General features: G+C 42.9%; 2 protein-coding genes across 3 annotated transcripts in view; both read left to right on the top strand.

Moving 5' to 3' along the window:
- Positions 1-12,327, top strand: part of tmem222b (transmembrane protein 222b) — a 36,669-nt gene extending 24,342 nt beyond the window's left edge. The window contains exon 6 of one of the 2 annotated variants that reach the window (XM_060904981.1): positions 8,916-12,327. In XM_060904981.1, coding sequence (XP_060760964.1) covers positions 8,916-9,003 — 88 coding nt within the window. In that variant the 3' untranslated portion in view covers positions 9,004-12,327. Of the gene's footprint in view, positions 1-8,637; positions 8,867-8,915 lie in introns of those variants that run through there. The other variant, XM_060904982.1, reaches the window with a different exon arrangement.
- Positions 12,328-16,196: 3,869 nt separating this feature from the next.
- Positions 16,197-17,825, top strand: tpbga (trophoblast glycoprotein a). Its single transcript, XM_060904109.1, has 2 exons — positions 16,197-16,724; positions 16,903-17,825. Exons 1-2 carry the CDS (start codon positions 16,465-16,467, stop codon positions 17,750-17,752), a joined length of 1,110 nt encoding a protein of 369 aa, XP_060760092.1. The 5' UTR covers positions 16,197-16,464; the 3' UTR covers positions 17,753-17,825.
- Positions 17,826-18,432: the final 607 nt, after the last annotated feature.

Genomic DNA, 18,432 nt, shown 5'->3' with positions numbered 1-18,432 from the left:
AGTTTACATACCCCAACAGAATGTTTCGTTTCTTGGCTATTTCTAAGAGAAATTGAATGATAATACACAAAAACCTTTATTTCACTTGTGGTTAATGGTTGGCGAAGCCATTTATTGCATTCATTACTGCGTTTACTCTTTGAAAACCATGAAAACAACAAAAACTACCTAAATGACCCTGATCAAAAGTTTACATACCCCTGTGAATTGGCCTGAAAACCTGTACACAGTTTGACATGAACAGGACTGAATGGCAATTAAAGGCAACTACCTTCACCTGTGATCTGTTTTCTTCTAATTAGTGGGTGAAAATAAAAGTCAGTAAATTGCTGGACTTTTGAGAGAACCTTTTATCCCTCATCCAGTGCTGCACGTCATCTTTGAGATTGAGCCATGGGAAAATCAAAGGAATTGTCAAAGGACCTGCGTGAAAAGGTAGTTGAACTTTATAAATCAGGGAAGGGATATAAGAAAATATCAAAGCAATTAAAAATGTCAGTCAGCACTGTTCAAACAATAATCAAGAAGTGGAAAGTCAGGGGCTCTGTAGACACCCAAGCCCGTTCAGGTAGACCAAGAAAAATTTCACCCACCACTGCTAGAAGAATTGTGCGTGATGTAACGAAGAAGCCCCAAATAACATCTGGTGAACTTCGAGATTCTCTGAAACAAGTTGATGTGGATGTACAATTAGGAGACTCTTGAGAAGAAATGGGCTGCATGGGAGAGTTGCCAGAAGAAAGCCCCTTCTACGCAAATGCCACAAAGAAACCCGTCTACGATATGCCAGACTGCACAGAGACACACCCCAAACCTTCTGGCAAAAAGTTGTGTGGAGTGATGAGACCAAAATTGAACTTTTTGGGCACAACACTAAACGCTACATCTGGCGAGGAATCAACAAGGCCTATGATGAAAAGTACACCATTCCCACAGTGAAACATGGTGGTGGATCTCTGATGTTTTGGGGATGTGTGAACTACAAAGGCACTGGAAATTTGGTAAGAGTTGATGGCAGGATGAATGCAGTCACTTATCAAAAAATACTGGAGGAAAATCTACACGCCTCAGCCCGGAAGCTGCGCATAGGACGAACTTGGACATTCCAGCACGACAATGATCCAAAACACAAGGCCAAATCAACTGGTCAGTGAAGGTCTTAGAGTGGCCATCTCAGTCTCCTGACCTCAACATTATTGAGCCACTCTGGGGAGACCTCAGATGTGCAGTCCATGCAAGACAGCCCCAGACTTTACAGGAACTGGAGGCTTTTTGCCAAGAAGAATGGGCAGCTTTACCATCTGAAAAGATAAAGAGACTCATTGACAACTATCACAAAAGACTTCAAGCTGTTATTGATGTTAAAGGGGGAAATACACAGTATTAAGAATTGGGGTATGTAAACTTTTGATCAGGGTCATTTGTGTAGTTTTTTTGTTGTCATAATGGTTTAAAAAGAGTTAACATTTTCTTGACAATAAATGGCTTCAGCCAACCATTAACCACAAGTGAAATAAAGGATTTGTGTATTATCATTCAATTTCTCTTAGAAATAGCCAAGAAACAAAACATTCTGTTGGGGTATGTAAACTTTTGCCCACCACTGTATATTATTTGTATTCAGGAATGGGACTAGCTGGGAATATATAACATTTTCCAAAACTTTGGAGAGGAATTATGTTTTTTTTTTTGAGAGGTCAGAAGTTACTGTAATCCCTGAGATCTAGCTTCAGTCTTACAGCTTTGTTAGTTTTTGAGGTATAGGGGCATGAATAAGGGGCGTGGCTCGAATTTTACTGTAAAAACAAGAGTCATCAGATGACGACATATCCCCCCGGCCCCCACATGAAACCCCACTTCAAATTTTCCTGAGTTGCATTGGTTGCCGTGGAAATACGGAAAAAATAAAAATCACAGAAATCCCAAAACGTCAAAAGGCACAACTTTTCTAGTCACTTAACTGTCAGGTTTTGTGAAAAAAATTCCTCGTAGTTTTTGAGTTATGCTCCGGAAACTAAAATGTTGACAGATGGACAGAGCGACAGTTCTACCCCCCGCGTCACGGTATATGCCGGGTGTGAAAAAACTCTGAAGTTCCATAAGCCATAACTTTTGAACTATTGAAGCTCGATGCATACAATTTTCAGGAATCGTTCTTGGGTACAAGAAATCTTGAAATACTGCAACTCAAAAGTTGCATATTTACCACTTTGTGCTGTTCAAATCTCTCTTTAAAAAAAACTGAAATGGTTTATGCTTTGGAGTGTTTTATCCCTCTGTATCTCCAGATGTAAACATGTCCGAGCTTTCAAATTCTGGTATTTATTTCTCATATTGTAGTCCTGTGTTGGAAACTGTCTAAAAGAGATCAGACTTTGAGTTATGAGCCAGTAAAAATAAATAATTTCTCACCCATAATTCAAACGCAGGGCGGCACGGTGGTGTAGTGGTTAGCGCTGTCGCCTCACAGCAAGAAGGTCCGGGTTCGAGCCCCGGGGCCGGCGAGGGCCTTTCTGTGCAGGGTTTGCATGTTCTCCCCGTGTCCGCGTGGGTTTCCTCCGGGTGCTCCGGTTTCCCCCACAGTCCAAAGACATGCAGGTTAGGTTAACTGGTGACTCTAAATTGACCGTAGGTGTGAATGTGAGTGTGAATGGTTGTCTGTGTCTATGTGTCAGCCCTGTGATGACCTGGCGACTTGTCCAGGGTGTACCCCGCCTTTCACCCGTAGTCAGCTGGGATAGGATCCAGCTCGCCTGCGACCCTGTAGAACAGGATAAAGCGGCTACAGATAATGAGATGAGATGAGAATTCAAACGCATTGCTCATGTATAACAAAGCCTGCCATAAAGAGTTGGACCGCTGGAAAGAGCAGGGCTTAATGAGCATCTGCACAAAATATCAGGTTGGTACACTACCGTTCAAAAGTTTGGGGTCACTTTGAAATGTCCTTATCTTTGAAAGAAAAGCACTGTTCTTTTCAATGCAGATCACTTTAAACTAATCAGAAATCCACTCTATACATTGCTAATGTGGTAAATGACTATTCTAGCTGCAAATGTGTGGTTTTTGGTGCAATATCTCCATAGGTGTATAGAGGCCCATTTCCAGCAACTCTCACTCCAGTGTTCTAATGGTACAATGTGTTTGCTCATTGCCTCAGAAGGCTAATGGATGATTAGAAAACCCTTGTACAATCATGTTAGCACAGCTGAAAACAGTTGAGCTCTTTAGAGAAGCTATAAAACTGACCTTCCTTTGAGCAGATTGAGTTTCTGGAGCATCACATTTGTGGGGTCGATTAAATGCTCAAAATGGCCAGAAAAATGTCTCGACTATATTTTCTATTCATTTTACAACTTATGGCGGTAAATAAAAGTGTGACTTTTCATGGAAAACACAAAATTGTCTGGGTGACCCCAAACTTTTGAACGGTAGTGTATCTTCAACCAAACTATGTTTATTAAGGGATCAAACGTGCCTTGTTTTACTACAGACGGAAAGGTAAAATAGAGGCGCGCTTCTTCTGATATAATCACAAAACTGTCAGAGAACTAATATATTGGTTAAATGAATGAATATTATTAAATTAATCCGAACGGTCAGGTGGTCGTAGCTTCATTGTGGATATGAGTGGGGATCCTATATCTCAAAAACTAACAGATATGTACGGCTGAAATTTTGCACACTGTTTATTGGGATTAATGCTTCATACTTCCAAAGATTGATGTCAAATCTGGAATGGTCAGATGGGAACGTTTTCTGAAATCTGGCGATTTGAGGTGGATTTAGTCGTGTTTGAAACATTGGTTACCAGCACAATTCCTCAGCGAAGAATGGATAAAACACGATGCTGCAGGACGCTTCATGTTTGTTTTGAAAGTTTTGAGGGGATTACATCAAGAGGGAGGAGATGTGTTCGGTGTGATTTGCATGTTTAATGATGCTTCTGTTTGCTGGATATGCTTACTGCCCTGTGGTAGATATGTTGTATGAGGTTGATGGACATTAAAGGGATTCTTGTGTCAACAGTTTGCAGCCTTTAAATGCAAAGTCAACACGCAGGTGCATGGGCCAGCTGCTGTCTAAATCAACCAACTGCCATAATAGAAGGTGGAATGACCTGAATGGAAGAAAAGAAATGTCAATTTCTGATTTTTGCCGGCGAGATGTTCTTTGCACAAATCTGAAAAAAGGCACCGGGTTTTTTGTTTGTTTGTTTGTTTTAATCCGCAAACATGAAGGTCGTCATCACGGGGAGAAATGGAGATCTGAACAGCTAGAAGACATTGCATAGAAAGATGGCATCTGGAGCTGTAGATGGACATCAGAGCTGCTGTTGGAATGGCGTCCGTTGATAAATCTGCCGTTCTGACTCAGACCAGCGTAGAGAAACACTCGGCCACGCGCATCTACAGACCGCAGCTTGAGAAGGAAAGGACGAGTGGATGACAATCTGCTCGAAATAGCAGCAGCCAGGACAATAAATGAGCTTCACCACTGACAGGATTATTTATAATCACGTTGTCTGTTATCACCCAAATGAGGATGGGTTCCCTTTTGAGTCTGGCTCCTCTCGAGGTTTCTTCCTCGTGTCGTCTGAGGGACTTTTTCCTTCCAACATCTCCACAGGCTTCATCATCGGGGATACATTAGGGATCAAATTAGCTCATGTTTAAAGCCTTTAATTTTCTGTAAAGCTGCTTTGCGACAATGTAGATTGTTAAAACCGCAAAAAAAAAAAAAACTTGACTCATCCACTTTTCTTCTGGGTCAAAACAGATCAACTGCAAAAACATAGGCCTAAAACACTCGTGCCCCTTTTCCACCAAAGCAGTTCCAGGGCTGGTTCGGGGCCAGTGCTTAGTTTGGAACCGGGTTTTCTGTTTCCACTGACAAAGAACTGGCTCTGGGGCCAGAAAAACCGGTTCCAGGCTAGCACCAACTCTCTGCTGGGCCAGAGGAAAGAACCGCTTACGTCAGCGGGGGGCGGAGTTGTTAAGACCAACAACAATAACAAGACCGCGAAAGATCGCCATTTTTAAGCGACGAGAGGCAGCAGCTGTACAAACGCGAAGTCATTTATTATTATTGTTGTTGTTGCTGCTGCTGCTGCTTCTTCCGTGTTGTTTTTGCTTCGATATTCGCGCCAAGGTTTATGCAAACGTAGCGACGTAACTGACGTATACAGTGATGTAATGACGTGGCTTCCCTTAGCACCGTGAGCTATGGAAAAGCAAACTGGTTCTCAGCTGGCTCGCAAGTTGAACGAGTTGTGAACCAGCACCGGCTCCGAACCAGCCCTGGAACTGATTTGGTGGAAAAGGGGTAACAGTATTTCGGCCAATGTTCTGAAATGATAGATTCAAAGTCTAGATTATCCACTAAAATAAAAAACTTTAAAAAATTTCATTTAACTTGAAACTTCCAGTCAGTTGGGAGTAAGATCTGTAAAACGTGTGTGTACAGTGCCCACCATGAGTGGGACACCCCCCCCCCCCCCCCCCCCCCAGAAAAAAAAGATTAGTATAAAGGGTTAGTGATTAGTAGAAAGTGTTGGTGAAGTCGCTTCATCTCACGCTGAAAAAATGGGAAAAATAAGACATTCGTAGTGTGGTTTAAGAGTTATTTTTTTTTAATTATTGTTCTCAGGAGTCTTCAGCTTTTATTCTTATTTATTTACTTTTGAGTACCCTGGTGAAAAATAAATGTGCTGAGTGTACTAAAATTGAGCATACTTTTGTGTACTTGAAGCCACACTAATCATCAATATACTTCAAGTGTGTTTATGATTAGTTAACTTGAGGCATGCTATTTTGGAACAACTAATTTTGTACTAAATATATTTGAATTGTAATTAAATTGTAGAAAAGTGCAACTTGAAGTGTATTTAGTGTATTTTTAATGTGCTAAAGTGGAACAACTTAAAGTATATTTTGTATACTTTAAGTATACGACTTTATATGTACTAATATATGCTTAATTAGTCAAATTAAAGTGTACTTTGTTTGTATTATAAGTACCTTAAATCAGTACACTTTAGAAATTACACATAACAAAGTATATTTTAGTATAATATATTTCTATAAAGGGCGGCACGGTGGTGTAGTGGTTAGCGCTGTCGCCTCACAGCAAGAAGGTCCTGGGTTCGAGCCCCGTGGCCGGCGAGGGCCTTTCTGTGCGGAGTTTGCATGTTGTCCGCGTGGGTTTCCTCCGGGTGCTCCGGTTTCCCCCACAGTCCAAAGACATGCAGGTTAGGTTAACTGGTGACTCTAAATTGAGCGTAGGTGTGAATGTGAGTGTGAATGGTTGTCTGTGTCTATGTGTCAGCCCTGTGATGACCTGGCGACTTGTCCAGGGTGAACCCCGCCTTTCGCCCGTAGTCAGCTGGGATAGGATCCAGCTTGCCTGCGACCCTGTAGAACAGGATAAAGTGGCTACAGATAATGAGATGAGATGAGATATTTCTATAAAGTGTAATATAGTATAATTATTTTAAAGTGTGTTAAAAGTGAAAGTGTGATGTTAGTATACTTTTTATATGTTTACAAAAAGTACAATTTGTGTAAATACATTTTCAATATACTATTGAAAATATGAATATACTTTAAATACAATAAAGTACATTTTTTTTCGCCAGGGTAAGTAAATAAGTTTTGCACTCAAGTTTCCATCAGTGAAGAGCTTGTAACATCAACGAAACTGACTTCATGTTAAACTGTTAATATTATAGTCAGGCTGTCTGTTGTTGCCCAAATGAGGATGGGTTCCCTTTTGAGTCTGGTTCCTCTCGAGGTTTCTTCCTCATGTCGTCTGAGGGAGTTTTTCCTTGCCACCGTCACCACAGGCTTCATCATTGGGGATAGATTAGGGATAAAATTAGCTCATGTTTTAAGTCGTTCAAATTCTGTAACACTGCTTTGCGACAGTGTTTATTGTTAAAAGCGCTATACAAATAAGCTTGACTTTAATTGAAATAAATTTATTCAGACAAAAACAAATCCCTCATCAAGAAAATTATTTTCAACAAAAACACATCTGCCATTATTACTGGCCCCCCTGGAAATGATCGTGGACACGATGTAACTGAAGCATGTTTCCCAGTTAGATGGTCCATGTTTGAGCTGATCGGAGTGAGTAGGAGCGTTCAAGTCAACTTTCAAAAAGTTCATACTTACAGATCTCAAGACCATTCTTTAGACCACAGTAGTTTTATGAGCAGTGAAAGAAAAGACACAAAGTCAAGGGACGTATTAAATGTTAGCTTGAGCATGGGGTGGCATTAAAGGTTGGGTCCGACTCCAGCTGGCAGGTGGAGGGACTAGACCTGAAGTCTGAGTCAGAGTGGACAGAGTAAGTCATAAAGGCCCGGTCCCACTGCACTTACGGATGCAAAGAGGATGTAAAACGTAAAAAAAATCTTTGCCATCCGTTGGAAAACGCTATGCATCCGTTGTATACTCATTGCATACGTGCTTCATACGCTCTATCCATCGAGCATCCGTCCACTGTGATTTCATCCGCGCAAAAAGTTTTGAGCTGCACAAAACTTTTAGAACGGATGAACTTTCCGCCGTGTACGATGTAAATCCGCGACATATACGAGCAACAAACGTTCTATGTCCGTTATCATCCGTTAAACGTCTGCTGTATCCTCTCTGCATCCTCTGGGCATCCTCTCAACTCACATCCGCTGCAGCTGAAAACGGAAAGAGGGAGGAAAGATAAGGTACATGAAACGTCTATTCATCGTTAGTAGCACGGAAATAGAAAGGATGTAAGCGTATGCATCTCGTGTATAAAGTATTCAAAACGGACAAAGCGTTTATATCTGGGCTGTATCTCGTATATTTAGGATGTCTGGAGTATGTCTAGAGTATGTAGAAGGACACCTAGCGGACAATCGATATTTTGTATAAAAAGGGGGAGAAAATCATCTGGATCTCAGTAGAGATGTATCGATGTAGCCGCCAGCACGTCTTTCCGCTTTATGCTGACGGCGTGCGTGCTGCATCCCTTTATATCCGCGGAACAGACGCAATTCATACCCCCCGCATGCGCAGTGAACGGTCTGCATCCGATATACATCCGCGCAACATCCCCTTTGTTTCCGTTAGGCGTACGTGATGCATCCCCTTCATCCGCTATGCATCTGCTCTTTCTGCTATGCGTCCGCTTCTCAGTTATCACCGGTAACCCCTTCGGAGCTGTCATCCACTTCCATCCGCTTTCATCCGCTAGGCTTCCTATGAACATGCGTTTAACATCCCCGCTATATACTACCCACGTCCGTTCTTTTCTGTTCTGTTTTCGCAAATTTTTGCCAATTTTGTCCATTTCTGGAGCGGATGAAAACGGATAGAGCCACCCCTGAAATTTTGCTCGTCCGCTGTGTCCTTTTTGCATACGTTTTGTGTCCATCGGCCAGTGGGACCGGGCCTTTAAGTACTTGCAGAAAGTAAAGAGGAAGCAGAAGATGAAAATTTGATCTGCTACCAGATGGACTGGTTTGAGTGTTTCAGAAACTGCTGATCTCAGCAGTCTGTAGAGTTTATATAGAACGGTACAAAAAACAAAAAACATGATGTGTTCAAGGTTTGATGTTTTGTGCATGCTGAGATGCTTTTCTGCTCACCACAGTTGCAAAGAGTGAGTAGAAGTGTTACTACAGTATATCCTTCCTGGCAGCTTGACCCAGTCAGACCGTTTCCTCTGACCTCTCCTATCAGCAAGGTGTTTGTAGTGACTGTGTGAACGTCGTCCCGTCCTGCGCCTCGTGTTCCCCAGGATAAAACGGTTACTAAAAATGAATGAATAAATATCTGATCAAATCGTTAATTTTGTACTCTCGTTGTCTTTTTTACTTCCTTGATATAAATTGCCCCAGTTTACGTGTCTTCATCTGTCTTACCCTGCAGCTGTGTTGGCTTTCTAAAGACCTGGCTGCCGTTCTTTATATTATGCGGCGTCATCGTGTCCTTGGCTCTGTACATGAACTTGCGGTGACCACACGGGGGAGTGAGTGAAAGAAGGGCATCCTGATGGAGATCTTGGCCTGGACCAGAGTGTGGGACTTCAATGAACGTCAGCTGGACTACAACAGGAGACAACAAATTCGTCCAGACGCAGATGAGGAGCTCCACATCTGGAAGCGAATTCTCAGCCTGTTTTTTCATAGGATGGAGAGAAGGAACCCATTATGGGTCCTGCGTCTCGTTGTAATGTACCGTAAGAAATTATATCCTGAAACGCTTGTCTTCCAAGGTGTGGAATTAGTGGTGCTGATTTATAGTTTGGTTGCAAATTGGATTCTTGTTCTGTCCCACAATCATAACCTCAGTTTAGACAATTTAATACAACTAATTTTATACCTGAACAGAAACCGCATATCCTCTGAAGATCTGTCCTGATAACATAAGTCTTTATATCCTGTTTATTGTCTGTCTGGTTTATTTCTGGTTCTCTTTATTGTGCTGCAGAACAGCATGCTTTCAAGGGCATTAGTCAGCTACTGAAGTCATTTTATACGCTATTATATGCAAACATGAGATTTATTGTATTTTTGAGGTACATTTTAATGTTAAATATCAGACATTTAGAGTTGCTGCTTCAGAGCCTCAGGGTGCCTGGTTCGATCCCGAGTATGGGTTCGTGTGTGTGCATGTTCTCACTGTGCCCACATGGGTTTCCTCCAGGTTCCAGTAGGTGGACTGGCTCGGTTTGCCATGCTTTGGACTGGCATTCCAACCAGGGTGTATTCCCACCTCATGCCCAGCGTTCCCGGGATAGGCTCCGGATTTACTGTGACCCCGACCAGGATAAAGTGCTTACTCAGCATTCAATTCATTGAGTAATGTTAAAGCTATGGTTTTTGTTTTTGAAGAAAGAATCCTTGTCAGTTTTTCTTCGCCAGTCACCTCTTAACCTTAAAACTCGATCCAGATTTCTGTTTTTGTGAAATGTCCATTGTTAAGTGCTATGTAAATAGTTGAATTTTGGATGAATACAACAGATTAGTCCCATCATATTCACCAAGCATTAGGATGAACATTACTGCTGCTCTGCCAGCCTCCTATAACCACTTTCCCAACCGTGTGGCACAGACACAGGTCAGTTCCTTGACTCGCAAGTGACGTCAAAGCAAAATAGAAACCCGGATGTCGGCCATGTTGGTGGAGATACAAATGCAGGGCCAAGCGACATTCCATACAAAACATAGTCACGCGTGCGCGACTTTCTTTGTTTTTCCACTGCTTTAAGCGTTCTTTTAGCTCTGCCATGCCATATCTTTGTGCTGTATACGGTTGTGGTCACAACAGTACTCATGACCGTGGCACGTTCTGATCTTTTAGAATTCCAGCCATGATTTGGAAAGAGAACGAGGAAACTCTGAGGCTTAGTACGGAGCGGATCAGGACACTTCGTCCAATGACCATTTTGTCCAAAGTCTTTTTCAGGCGCACTATCAATTATTTTATATTTCAGGTATTCCGGTGTTTGCAAACGAAGCCCCCGTGAGAGCGCTGCTCTGCGCCTAAAGGTTTAATATGGTCCAGCCGGCTTTAAAAATTAATAACGCGGCCACGGGAGCTCGCAGCGAAGCCAGATTTTACAGGCACCTCCTTCTAAGCCTCCTCCTTCAAAAGAGCACAGTCTCAGGTCGGTAGGACCGCACCTCAGCCCAGGATTCGCGAACGAAGCCCTTGCGAGAGCGCTGCTCCACACCTGAAGATTTAATATGATCCAGCCAGAAACATAGACATGCAAGCGAGCAGCCTGCAATGAGAAGGGAGTTAAACTCATCCCAGGGTCAGCAAGTGGCACGGGCCGACATGGTGTACCCTTAGTGTCGAAGCGCACGTACTATGGAACTCATTTGCTTTACAAAAATGTGTTTTGCTTCAGTGAAATTCCATTGAGAATTCCTCCTTTTTTTGAACAAACAAATACGTGAAATATAAAATAATTGATAGTGCGTATGAAAAAGGTCTCGTCTCGTCTCGTCTTCTTCCGCTTTATCCGGGACCGGGTCGCGGAGGCAGCAGTCTGAGCATGGAAGCCCAAACTTCCCTTTCCCCAGACACCTCGGCCAGCTCCTCGGGAAGAACACCGAGGCGTTCCCAGGCCAGCCGAGAGACATAGTCCCTCCAGCGTGTCCTGGGTCTTCCCCGGGGCCTCCTCCCGAGGGAGGCGTCCAGGAGGCATCCGAAAGAGATGCCCGAGCCACCTCAGCTGATTCCTCTCGATGTGGAGCAGCAGCAGCTCTACTCCGAGCTCCTCCCGAGTGACTGTGCTTCTCACCCTATCTCTAAGGGAGCGCCCAGCCACCCTGCGAAGGAAACTCATTTCGGCCGCTTGTATCCGCGATCTTGTCCTTTCGGTCATTACCCAAAGCTCATGACCATAGGTGAGAGTTGGAACATAGCCTAACCCTAACCCTAACCCATTTCGTCCAGTAGTTAAGACATTTCGTCCAACACCTATGAAAAAGGTGTTGGACGAAATGTCTTAACTACTGGACGAAATGGTCATTGGATGAAATGACCTGTGTTTGTACTCGATGGTCAGCAGAAGCGTCTTATCTTCAGAAAAGTCTGACTTTTTTAAATAATATGGGTCAAAGCCACACATATCTATCTTCTCTTTGTATCAAATCGTGGTAATACCGAGAAAATTCAGCGCTGTTTACAGACACGCTTTCAGCGGCTGCCGTCCGAGTTGCTTTGTAGATCCACCATCACGGCGGACGCTCATGACGTAGCACATTTTGATCACGTGGTTGCAAGTCATCAATCGGCATGGGAGGCTGTTAGAGCATAATCTCTCTCTCTCGCACTCTTTCATAGTAATTTTGACCAATAAACAAATGTAGTCAACCACCAAAATTCCCCATGTTGAGCTGCAGAAGTGAATTTACATTAAATGTTCTCTAATATACACTAATGTGGCCATAACTGCAGTCTGTAGAACACATGAACACAAGAAGAGGCCTGATGTTCCTGCTGTAAGATCTTCAGCCGTGTTGATGGCTGTGTGTGTCAGGTGCTGTAAGGCCAACGGTAGCGTATTCGGCCTCATCACGCCACACGGATCAACAAATTGAAACGGGTTTGTTTTTAAAACAGGTTTCCTTTCCCTCAACGAGGCTGAGTCAAGTTCAGTAGAGCTTCGTGTCCAGGATTGTGCCCAAGGTGGAACTGAGATCCATCAGATCGCACGCCACGCAGTTGACTTCAACATTTATAGCAAAAGCACAACTCTGTCTTATGCAAAAGAGAAACGTAAAATGTTTAATCGCAAACTTGTTTTAATAAAATTGCACACAAGTGATATTTGTAGTGTTTATTCCAAATGTTGGACGTGTTTCACTTTAATGACATCCAGCGTGATGATGGATTAAATATTTCCATCTGAATGAACCCACATGAGCTAATCGCATCGGGTAAAAGTGTGCTTTGTGTTATATCGAGTTGATTCTGACTATTATGGCAAGCCGTGTTTGCTTTTCTCCAGTGTACATATTAACTTTGCATTTGGTTTCAAACATCAGACAAACCCTAATGTAATCCTAAACCCTGAGCAGGACACAAGATCCATTACTACGGTTCCTGTGTCTGAATAAACTCCTGCCATTATTTGAAATCAAACAGGAAAATTCCACAGTCCCTTTCCTCCTCTCGCCCCTTTCTCTCTCTCTCTCTGTCTGTCTCTCACACACACACGTACGTACACTACCGTTCAAAAGTTTGGGGTCACCCAGACAATTTTGTGTTTTCCATGAAAAGTCACACTTTTATTTCCCGCCATAAGTTGTAAAATGAATAGAAAATATAGTCGAGACATTTTTCTGGCCATTTTGAGCATTTAATCGACCCCACAAATGTGATGCTCCAGAAACTCAATCTGCTCAAAGGAAGGTCAGTTTTATAGCTTCTCTAAAGAGCTCAACTGTTTTCAGCTGTGCTAACATGATTGTACAAGGGTTTTCTAATCATCCATTAGCCTTCTGAGGCAATGAGCAAACACATTGTACCATTAGAACACTGGAGTGAGAGTTGCTGGAAATGGGCCTCTATACACCTATGGAGATATTGCACCAAAAACCACACATTTGCAGCTAGAATAGTCATTTACCACATTAGCAATGTATAGAGTGGATTTCTGATTAGTTTAAAGTGATCTGCATTGAAAAGAACAGTGCTTTTCTTTCAAAAATAAGGACATTTCAAAGTGACCCCAAACTTTTGAACGGTAGTGTACACGTTCTTGGAAACAGCAGGTAGCCTGGGCTAGTCAGCTCTTCAGACGTTCCTGCTACAGATGTTGAGTGTATGAGGAGAGTGGCCCCTGCTGGTTCCAGGAAAAGCCGACACCAGATACAGTGTGTGATATCATACAACCTGTAACAACTTTTACAGCAAAGTAATGCTGTTTCAACCGGGCTTTGGTATAGGTTAGACATTGCCTCATCACTCTATGTGGCTTTATGAGTTATTCAGGTACAAAACCCACTGATCATGAGGTACATCACCCTCCTTCACTCTGACACAACGATGGTAAGAATCCATCAGGAACAGTCTGATCTTTCAAATAAAATCACGAATATACAATTTTCAAAGATCTTTTTCTAATCTTCAAACTATCCAGTGCTCACGGAAGCCTCAGGTTCCTGTTCCTCGCTGGCACGAGTCTGCTGTTGTAGCCCATCAACCTTAAGGTTCAGTGTGTTGTGTGTTCTGAGATGTATTTCTGCTCGCAATTATAAAGGGGAATTACTTAAGTCTACTTGAACCACTTTGGTCATTCTTCACTGACTCTCATCAATAAGACATTTTTCTGCCAACTGATTGGATATTGCAGATGTTCTGATTAAAGTGACTGGTGTGGGTGTGTATTCAGTATTCAGACCCTTGGCGAAGGCTCTCCAAACAGAGCTCGGGTGCGTCCTGTTTCAGAAAAGCACACACTGGAGTGTATGAGGTTCCATAACTCACAGTGCATGTCCAAGGAACTCTGTAGCAAGGGAATAAAACCATTTCTAAAGCTTTCAATATTTTCAGGAGCACAGCGAGCTCCGTCACTGTGAAATGGAAGAAGTTTGGAACGACCAGGACACTTCCTAGAGCTGGCCAAAAGAACATCTGTAGAGAAATCTAAAGACCTTTCTTCCGTCTTTTAATAGAATGCATACCAAAGTAAACGTGCAGCAGAAAAGTTGGCACACAGCACTTGTTGGAAACTCAACACTGCTTATCACCCTGAGAACATCATCCATGCAGTGGAGATGGTTTTCATCAGCAGGGACTGGTTGGGGTTGAAGGCAAGATGGATGGATCCATATACAGGGAGAAAAAATGTCCAGGAGAGAAAACACAAATCTCAGAGCTCAGGATTAAACCCAGAGCCGGATATACTAGTGCATCTCAAAAAATTAGAATATTGTGAAAAAGTTCAATATTTTCCATCAGTTATTTAAGAAAGTGAAAATGTTATATATTATAGACTCATTACACATAAACTAAAATGTTTCAAGCATTTTTCTATTTTAATTTTAATCAGTATGGCATACAGTACAAAAACATAAAAAAAACATCTCAAAATATTAGAATATTTCATTTCGAGTTTGAGTAAAACAGTATGAACACAGTGTATCTCTCGGTCTAGTTTGGTACACACAACCACAATCATGGGGAAGACTGCTGACTTGACTGTTGTCCAGAAGATGATCACTGATGCCCTCCACAAGGAGGGTACTGTAAGCCACAAAAGGTCATTGCTGAAAAGGGTGGCTGGAAAAGGTGCACAAGCAACAGGGATGGCCGCAGTCTTGAGAGGATTGTCAAGAAAAGTTGATTCAAGAACTTGGGAGAGCTTCACAAGGAGTGGACTGAGGCTGGTGTCAGTGTATCAAGACCCGTCACGAACAGACATCTTCAAGAAAGGGGATACAACTTTCGCATTCCTAATATCAAGCTACTCCTGAGCCAGAGACAATGTCAGAAGTGTCTTATCTGGGCTAAGGAGAGAAAGAACTGGACTGTTGCTCAGTGGTCCAAAGTCCTCTTTTCAGATGAAAGTACATTTTGCATTTAATTTGGAAATCACGGTTCTAGAGTCTGGAGGAAGAGTGGAGAGGCACAGAATCCAAGGTGTTTGAAGCCCAGTGTGAAGTTTCCACAGTCTGTGATGATTTGGGGTGCCATGTCATCTGCTGGTGTTGGTCCACTGTATTTTATCAAGTCCAAAGTCAACACAGCCATCTACCAGGAGATTTTAGAGCACTTCATGCTTCCATCTGCTGACGAGCTTTTTGGAGATGCTGATTTCCTTTTCCAGCAGGACTTAGCACCTACCCACAGTGCCAAAACTACTACCAAATGGTTTGCTGACCATGATATTACTGTGTTTGATTGGCCAGCCAACTTGCCTGACCTGAACCCCATAGAGAATCTATGGGGTATTGTCAAGAAGAAGATGAGAAACACCCGACCCAAAAATACAGATACGCTGAAGGCCACTATCAAAGCAACCTGGGCTTCAATAACACCTCAGCAGTGCCACAGACTGATCACCTCCACGCCACACCGCATTGATACAGTAATTCATGGTAAAGGAGCCCCAACCAAGTATTGAGTGTATAAATGAATATACTTTTCAGAAGTTGGACATTTCTGTATTGTAAATCCTTTTTTGATTGATCTGAGGGAATATTCTAATAATTTGAGATACTGGATTTCTGATTTTCATGAGCTATAAGCCATAATCATCAAAATTAAAACAAAAAAGGCTTTAAATATTTCACTTTACATGTAATGAATATAGAATATATGAAAGTTTACCTTTTTGAATTAAATTATGAAAATAAGGAACTTTTTCATGGTATTCTAATTTTTTGAGATGCACTAGTGTATATAATACTATCAGGAAGGAAAGAGGAGAAAAGAATAGGTCTTTGGGATTACTTGCAGTTTATCAGGACTACAGATCTATCAATATTTCTGCTGTTCTATTTCAGTATTTTAGACATTGGTAGGTCACCCTTTTCCTCCTCCTCCTCCTCCTCCTCGTCCCCTCCTCCACACGTGTGTCCAGCGCTGCTGCTTTCATTTCATTGTTCTGGAGAAGTTCAGACGGTTCTCTTTCTCATGGTAATCAGCTGCTGCTTCTCTCTGCACTACACGTGGCTTCTCCAGGATGCAGACGGAGCTGAGAGAGCGTCCTGACCACTCATAAGTTCTCCCCAGGACCACCACTTCACCTCCGCGTTATTCTGGAGAGAATTTGCATCTCGGGGAGGAACGTGTGGAGACCAACCATTTTCAGGATTTGTCTTCCTTTCGAAAAGGACGTCCTAGGCAGCTGGTACAGACTGTATTTGTTTTTCTCATTCTGTTTAAGCTACGCAGTTGAGGTGAATTTGGAGAAAGTCTGAAGCTGTTTACCTGCTTAATTTTCTGACTTTCCGACATGCGCGTCTTTGTGTTGCGCATCATGTTCGCGCTGCTGTGTGTCAGCGCTTCACGCTCTGCATCATGTCCTGCTGGCTGCGAATGTTCAGAAGCTGCGCAGACTGTGAAATGTGTTTCTAAAGATCTTCGGGACATACCAAAGCACATTCCTGCTTACACAAGAAATTTGTTCATCACAGGTAACCACATTAGGCGAGTTGGTCCAGAGTGTTTCAAGGGGCTGGACAATGTGACAACGTTATCGCTCAGCAACAACAGGTAAAAAAAAAAAAAAAAGGGGGGGGGGGGGGGTCTTGCAGCTTGCTTTAGGAGCAAACTACTTGAGCACTGAGCAAGTCTGGTGCTGTAGTGTGTCTTAAAGCAGCATGTTGTTTCCCCTCCATTTCTTTCCATTACCTTGCACAGTGACTGACTCTGATCCTCTTTGTCTGTGTAGAATATCTGAGGTGGCGTCTCACACCTTCTCCAGCCTGTGTAACCTCAGATCATTGGATCTGAGCAGCAACCAGCTGGTTTCAATTCACCCAGGGGCCTTTACAATGCACAACCACACGCTGAGAGAGCTGAATTTCAGCCGAGCGCTTTATAACCACTCGTCAGTCATTAACCTGGCCACAGCTCTGCGCTGGAGCAGCCTGGACGGTCTGCATGGGCTGGACCTGTCAAGCAATGGCCTGATCTTCCTACCTCCTCGCATCTTTTTCAATATGAGTAGTCTGCGCCGGCTTCACTTGGCCAACAACTCCATAGTATCTCTTACCAATGAGACATTGCTGGGTTTGGAGCTCCTAGAAGAGCTCGATCTGAGCCATAATGCCCTGAAAACCTTCAGTAAGGAAGGCTTGATGGAACTGGAGCGCATTCCAAAAGCAAAGTTACACCTTGGGCACAACCCATACACATGTACCTGTGGAATTGAGCCGTTCATCACCTTGCTAAACACCTCGCAGGACCGTGTCGTTGATGTGGAGCATCTGGTCTGTGTGTTCCCTGTTGAACTGCGTAACACTTCTTTACTGCTTGTGAGGAAGTTGGTGTTGGGATGCTGTCACGAAGAGGAGAGGAACAACCTAGCCCTGCAAACCTCCTATGTTTTCCTCTGCGTAGTGCTGGGTTTTGTGGGTCTAATGTTCCTCTTTGTTCTGTACCTGAACCGGAAAGGTATCAAGAAGCGCATCTATGAAATGCGTGACACATGCAGAGAGATGTGGGAGGGGTATCATTACCGATATGAGATTGACTCTGATCCCAGGTTGTCACAATTGTCCACAAGTGCGGATGTATAACTTGGATTACTGGTAGTTTGAGCCAAGTTCTTTCAACCCATTGTCTTTATCTGAACTTGATTTCTAACAAAGTTATACCTGAATAAATGTATAAAAACATGTATTTTTAAACATGGACATTGTGACAAAAGTAAGCAAATCTACTGTTATTATTTTCAGGCACCGTTAATTAATTAATTAATTAATTAATTAATTCAAGCAACTTGCACACACTTTCTTTTTCATCCATCCTCCATTCAGTGCACTAACTACTAGTGATGCCTTCACGCTGCTTTCCAAAGTCCAGTACCACCACATTTTCCCAGTTATTCCCTGTATCCCTGGAGTACAGGGTCCAAGTGACTTGGTTGTGGATGGGTCTAAGATCACGCTGCTATTCCATTCAGACCTAGTAGGCCTTTAGTACTTCGGAGGAAGTAATTGTCATAATAAATCAATTAGATGTGTGCTATGGCTGTATGTTTTATCCCTGACTCAAAGAGCTGGGACACAATCAGCAAGCATCCGGAGCCCATTCTGCCCCTCAACCCACAGGGAGCTTGTGAAGAATGTGCTTGCCTTTCTCTACAAAGCATTCCAGTGTGAGGATAACCTCCTCTAAGCTTACCACAGAGCCACAGAGAAACACACTTCTTTTGTGCCAGATAAACAGAACGAATGAAATGAAATGAAATGAAAAG

This window comes from Neoarius graeffei, chromosome 22 (genome assembly GCF_027579695.1).
Source record: "Neoarius graeffei isolate fNeoGra1 chromosome 22, fNeoGra1.pri, whole genome shotgun sequence".
Taxonomy (NCBI): domain Eukaryota; kingdom Metazoa; phylum Chordata; class Actinopteri; order Siluriformes; family Ariidae; genus Neoarius; species Neoarius graeffei.
The sequence above is the reverse complement of the archived record's forward strand: the minus strand, read 5'-3'. Positions and strand labels throughout refer to the sequence as shown.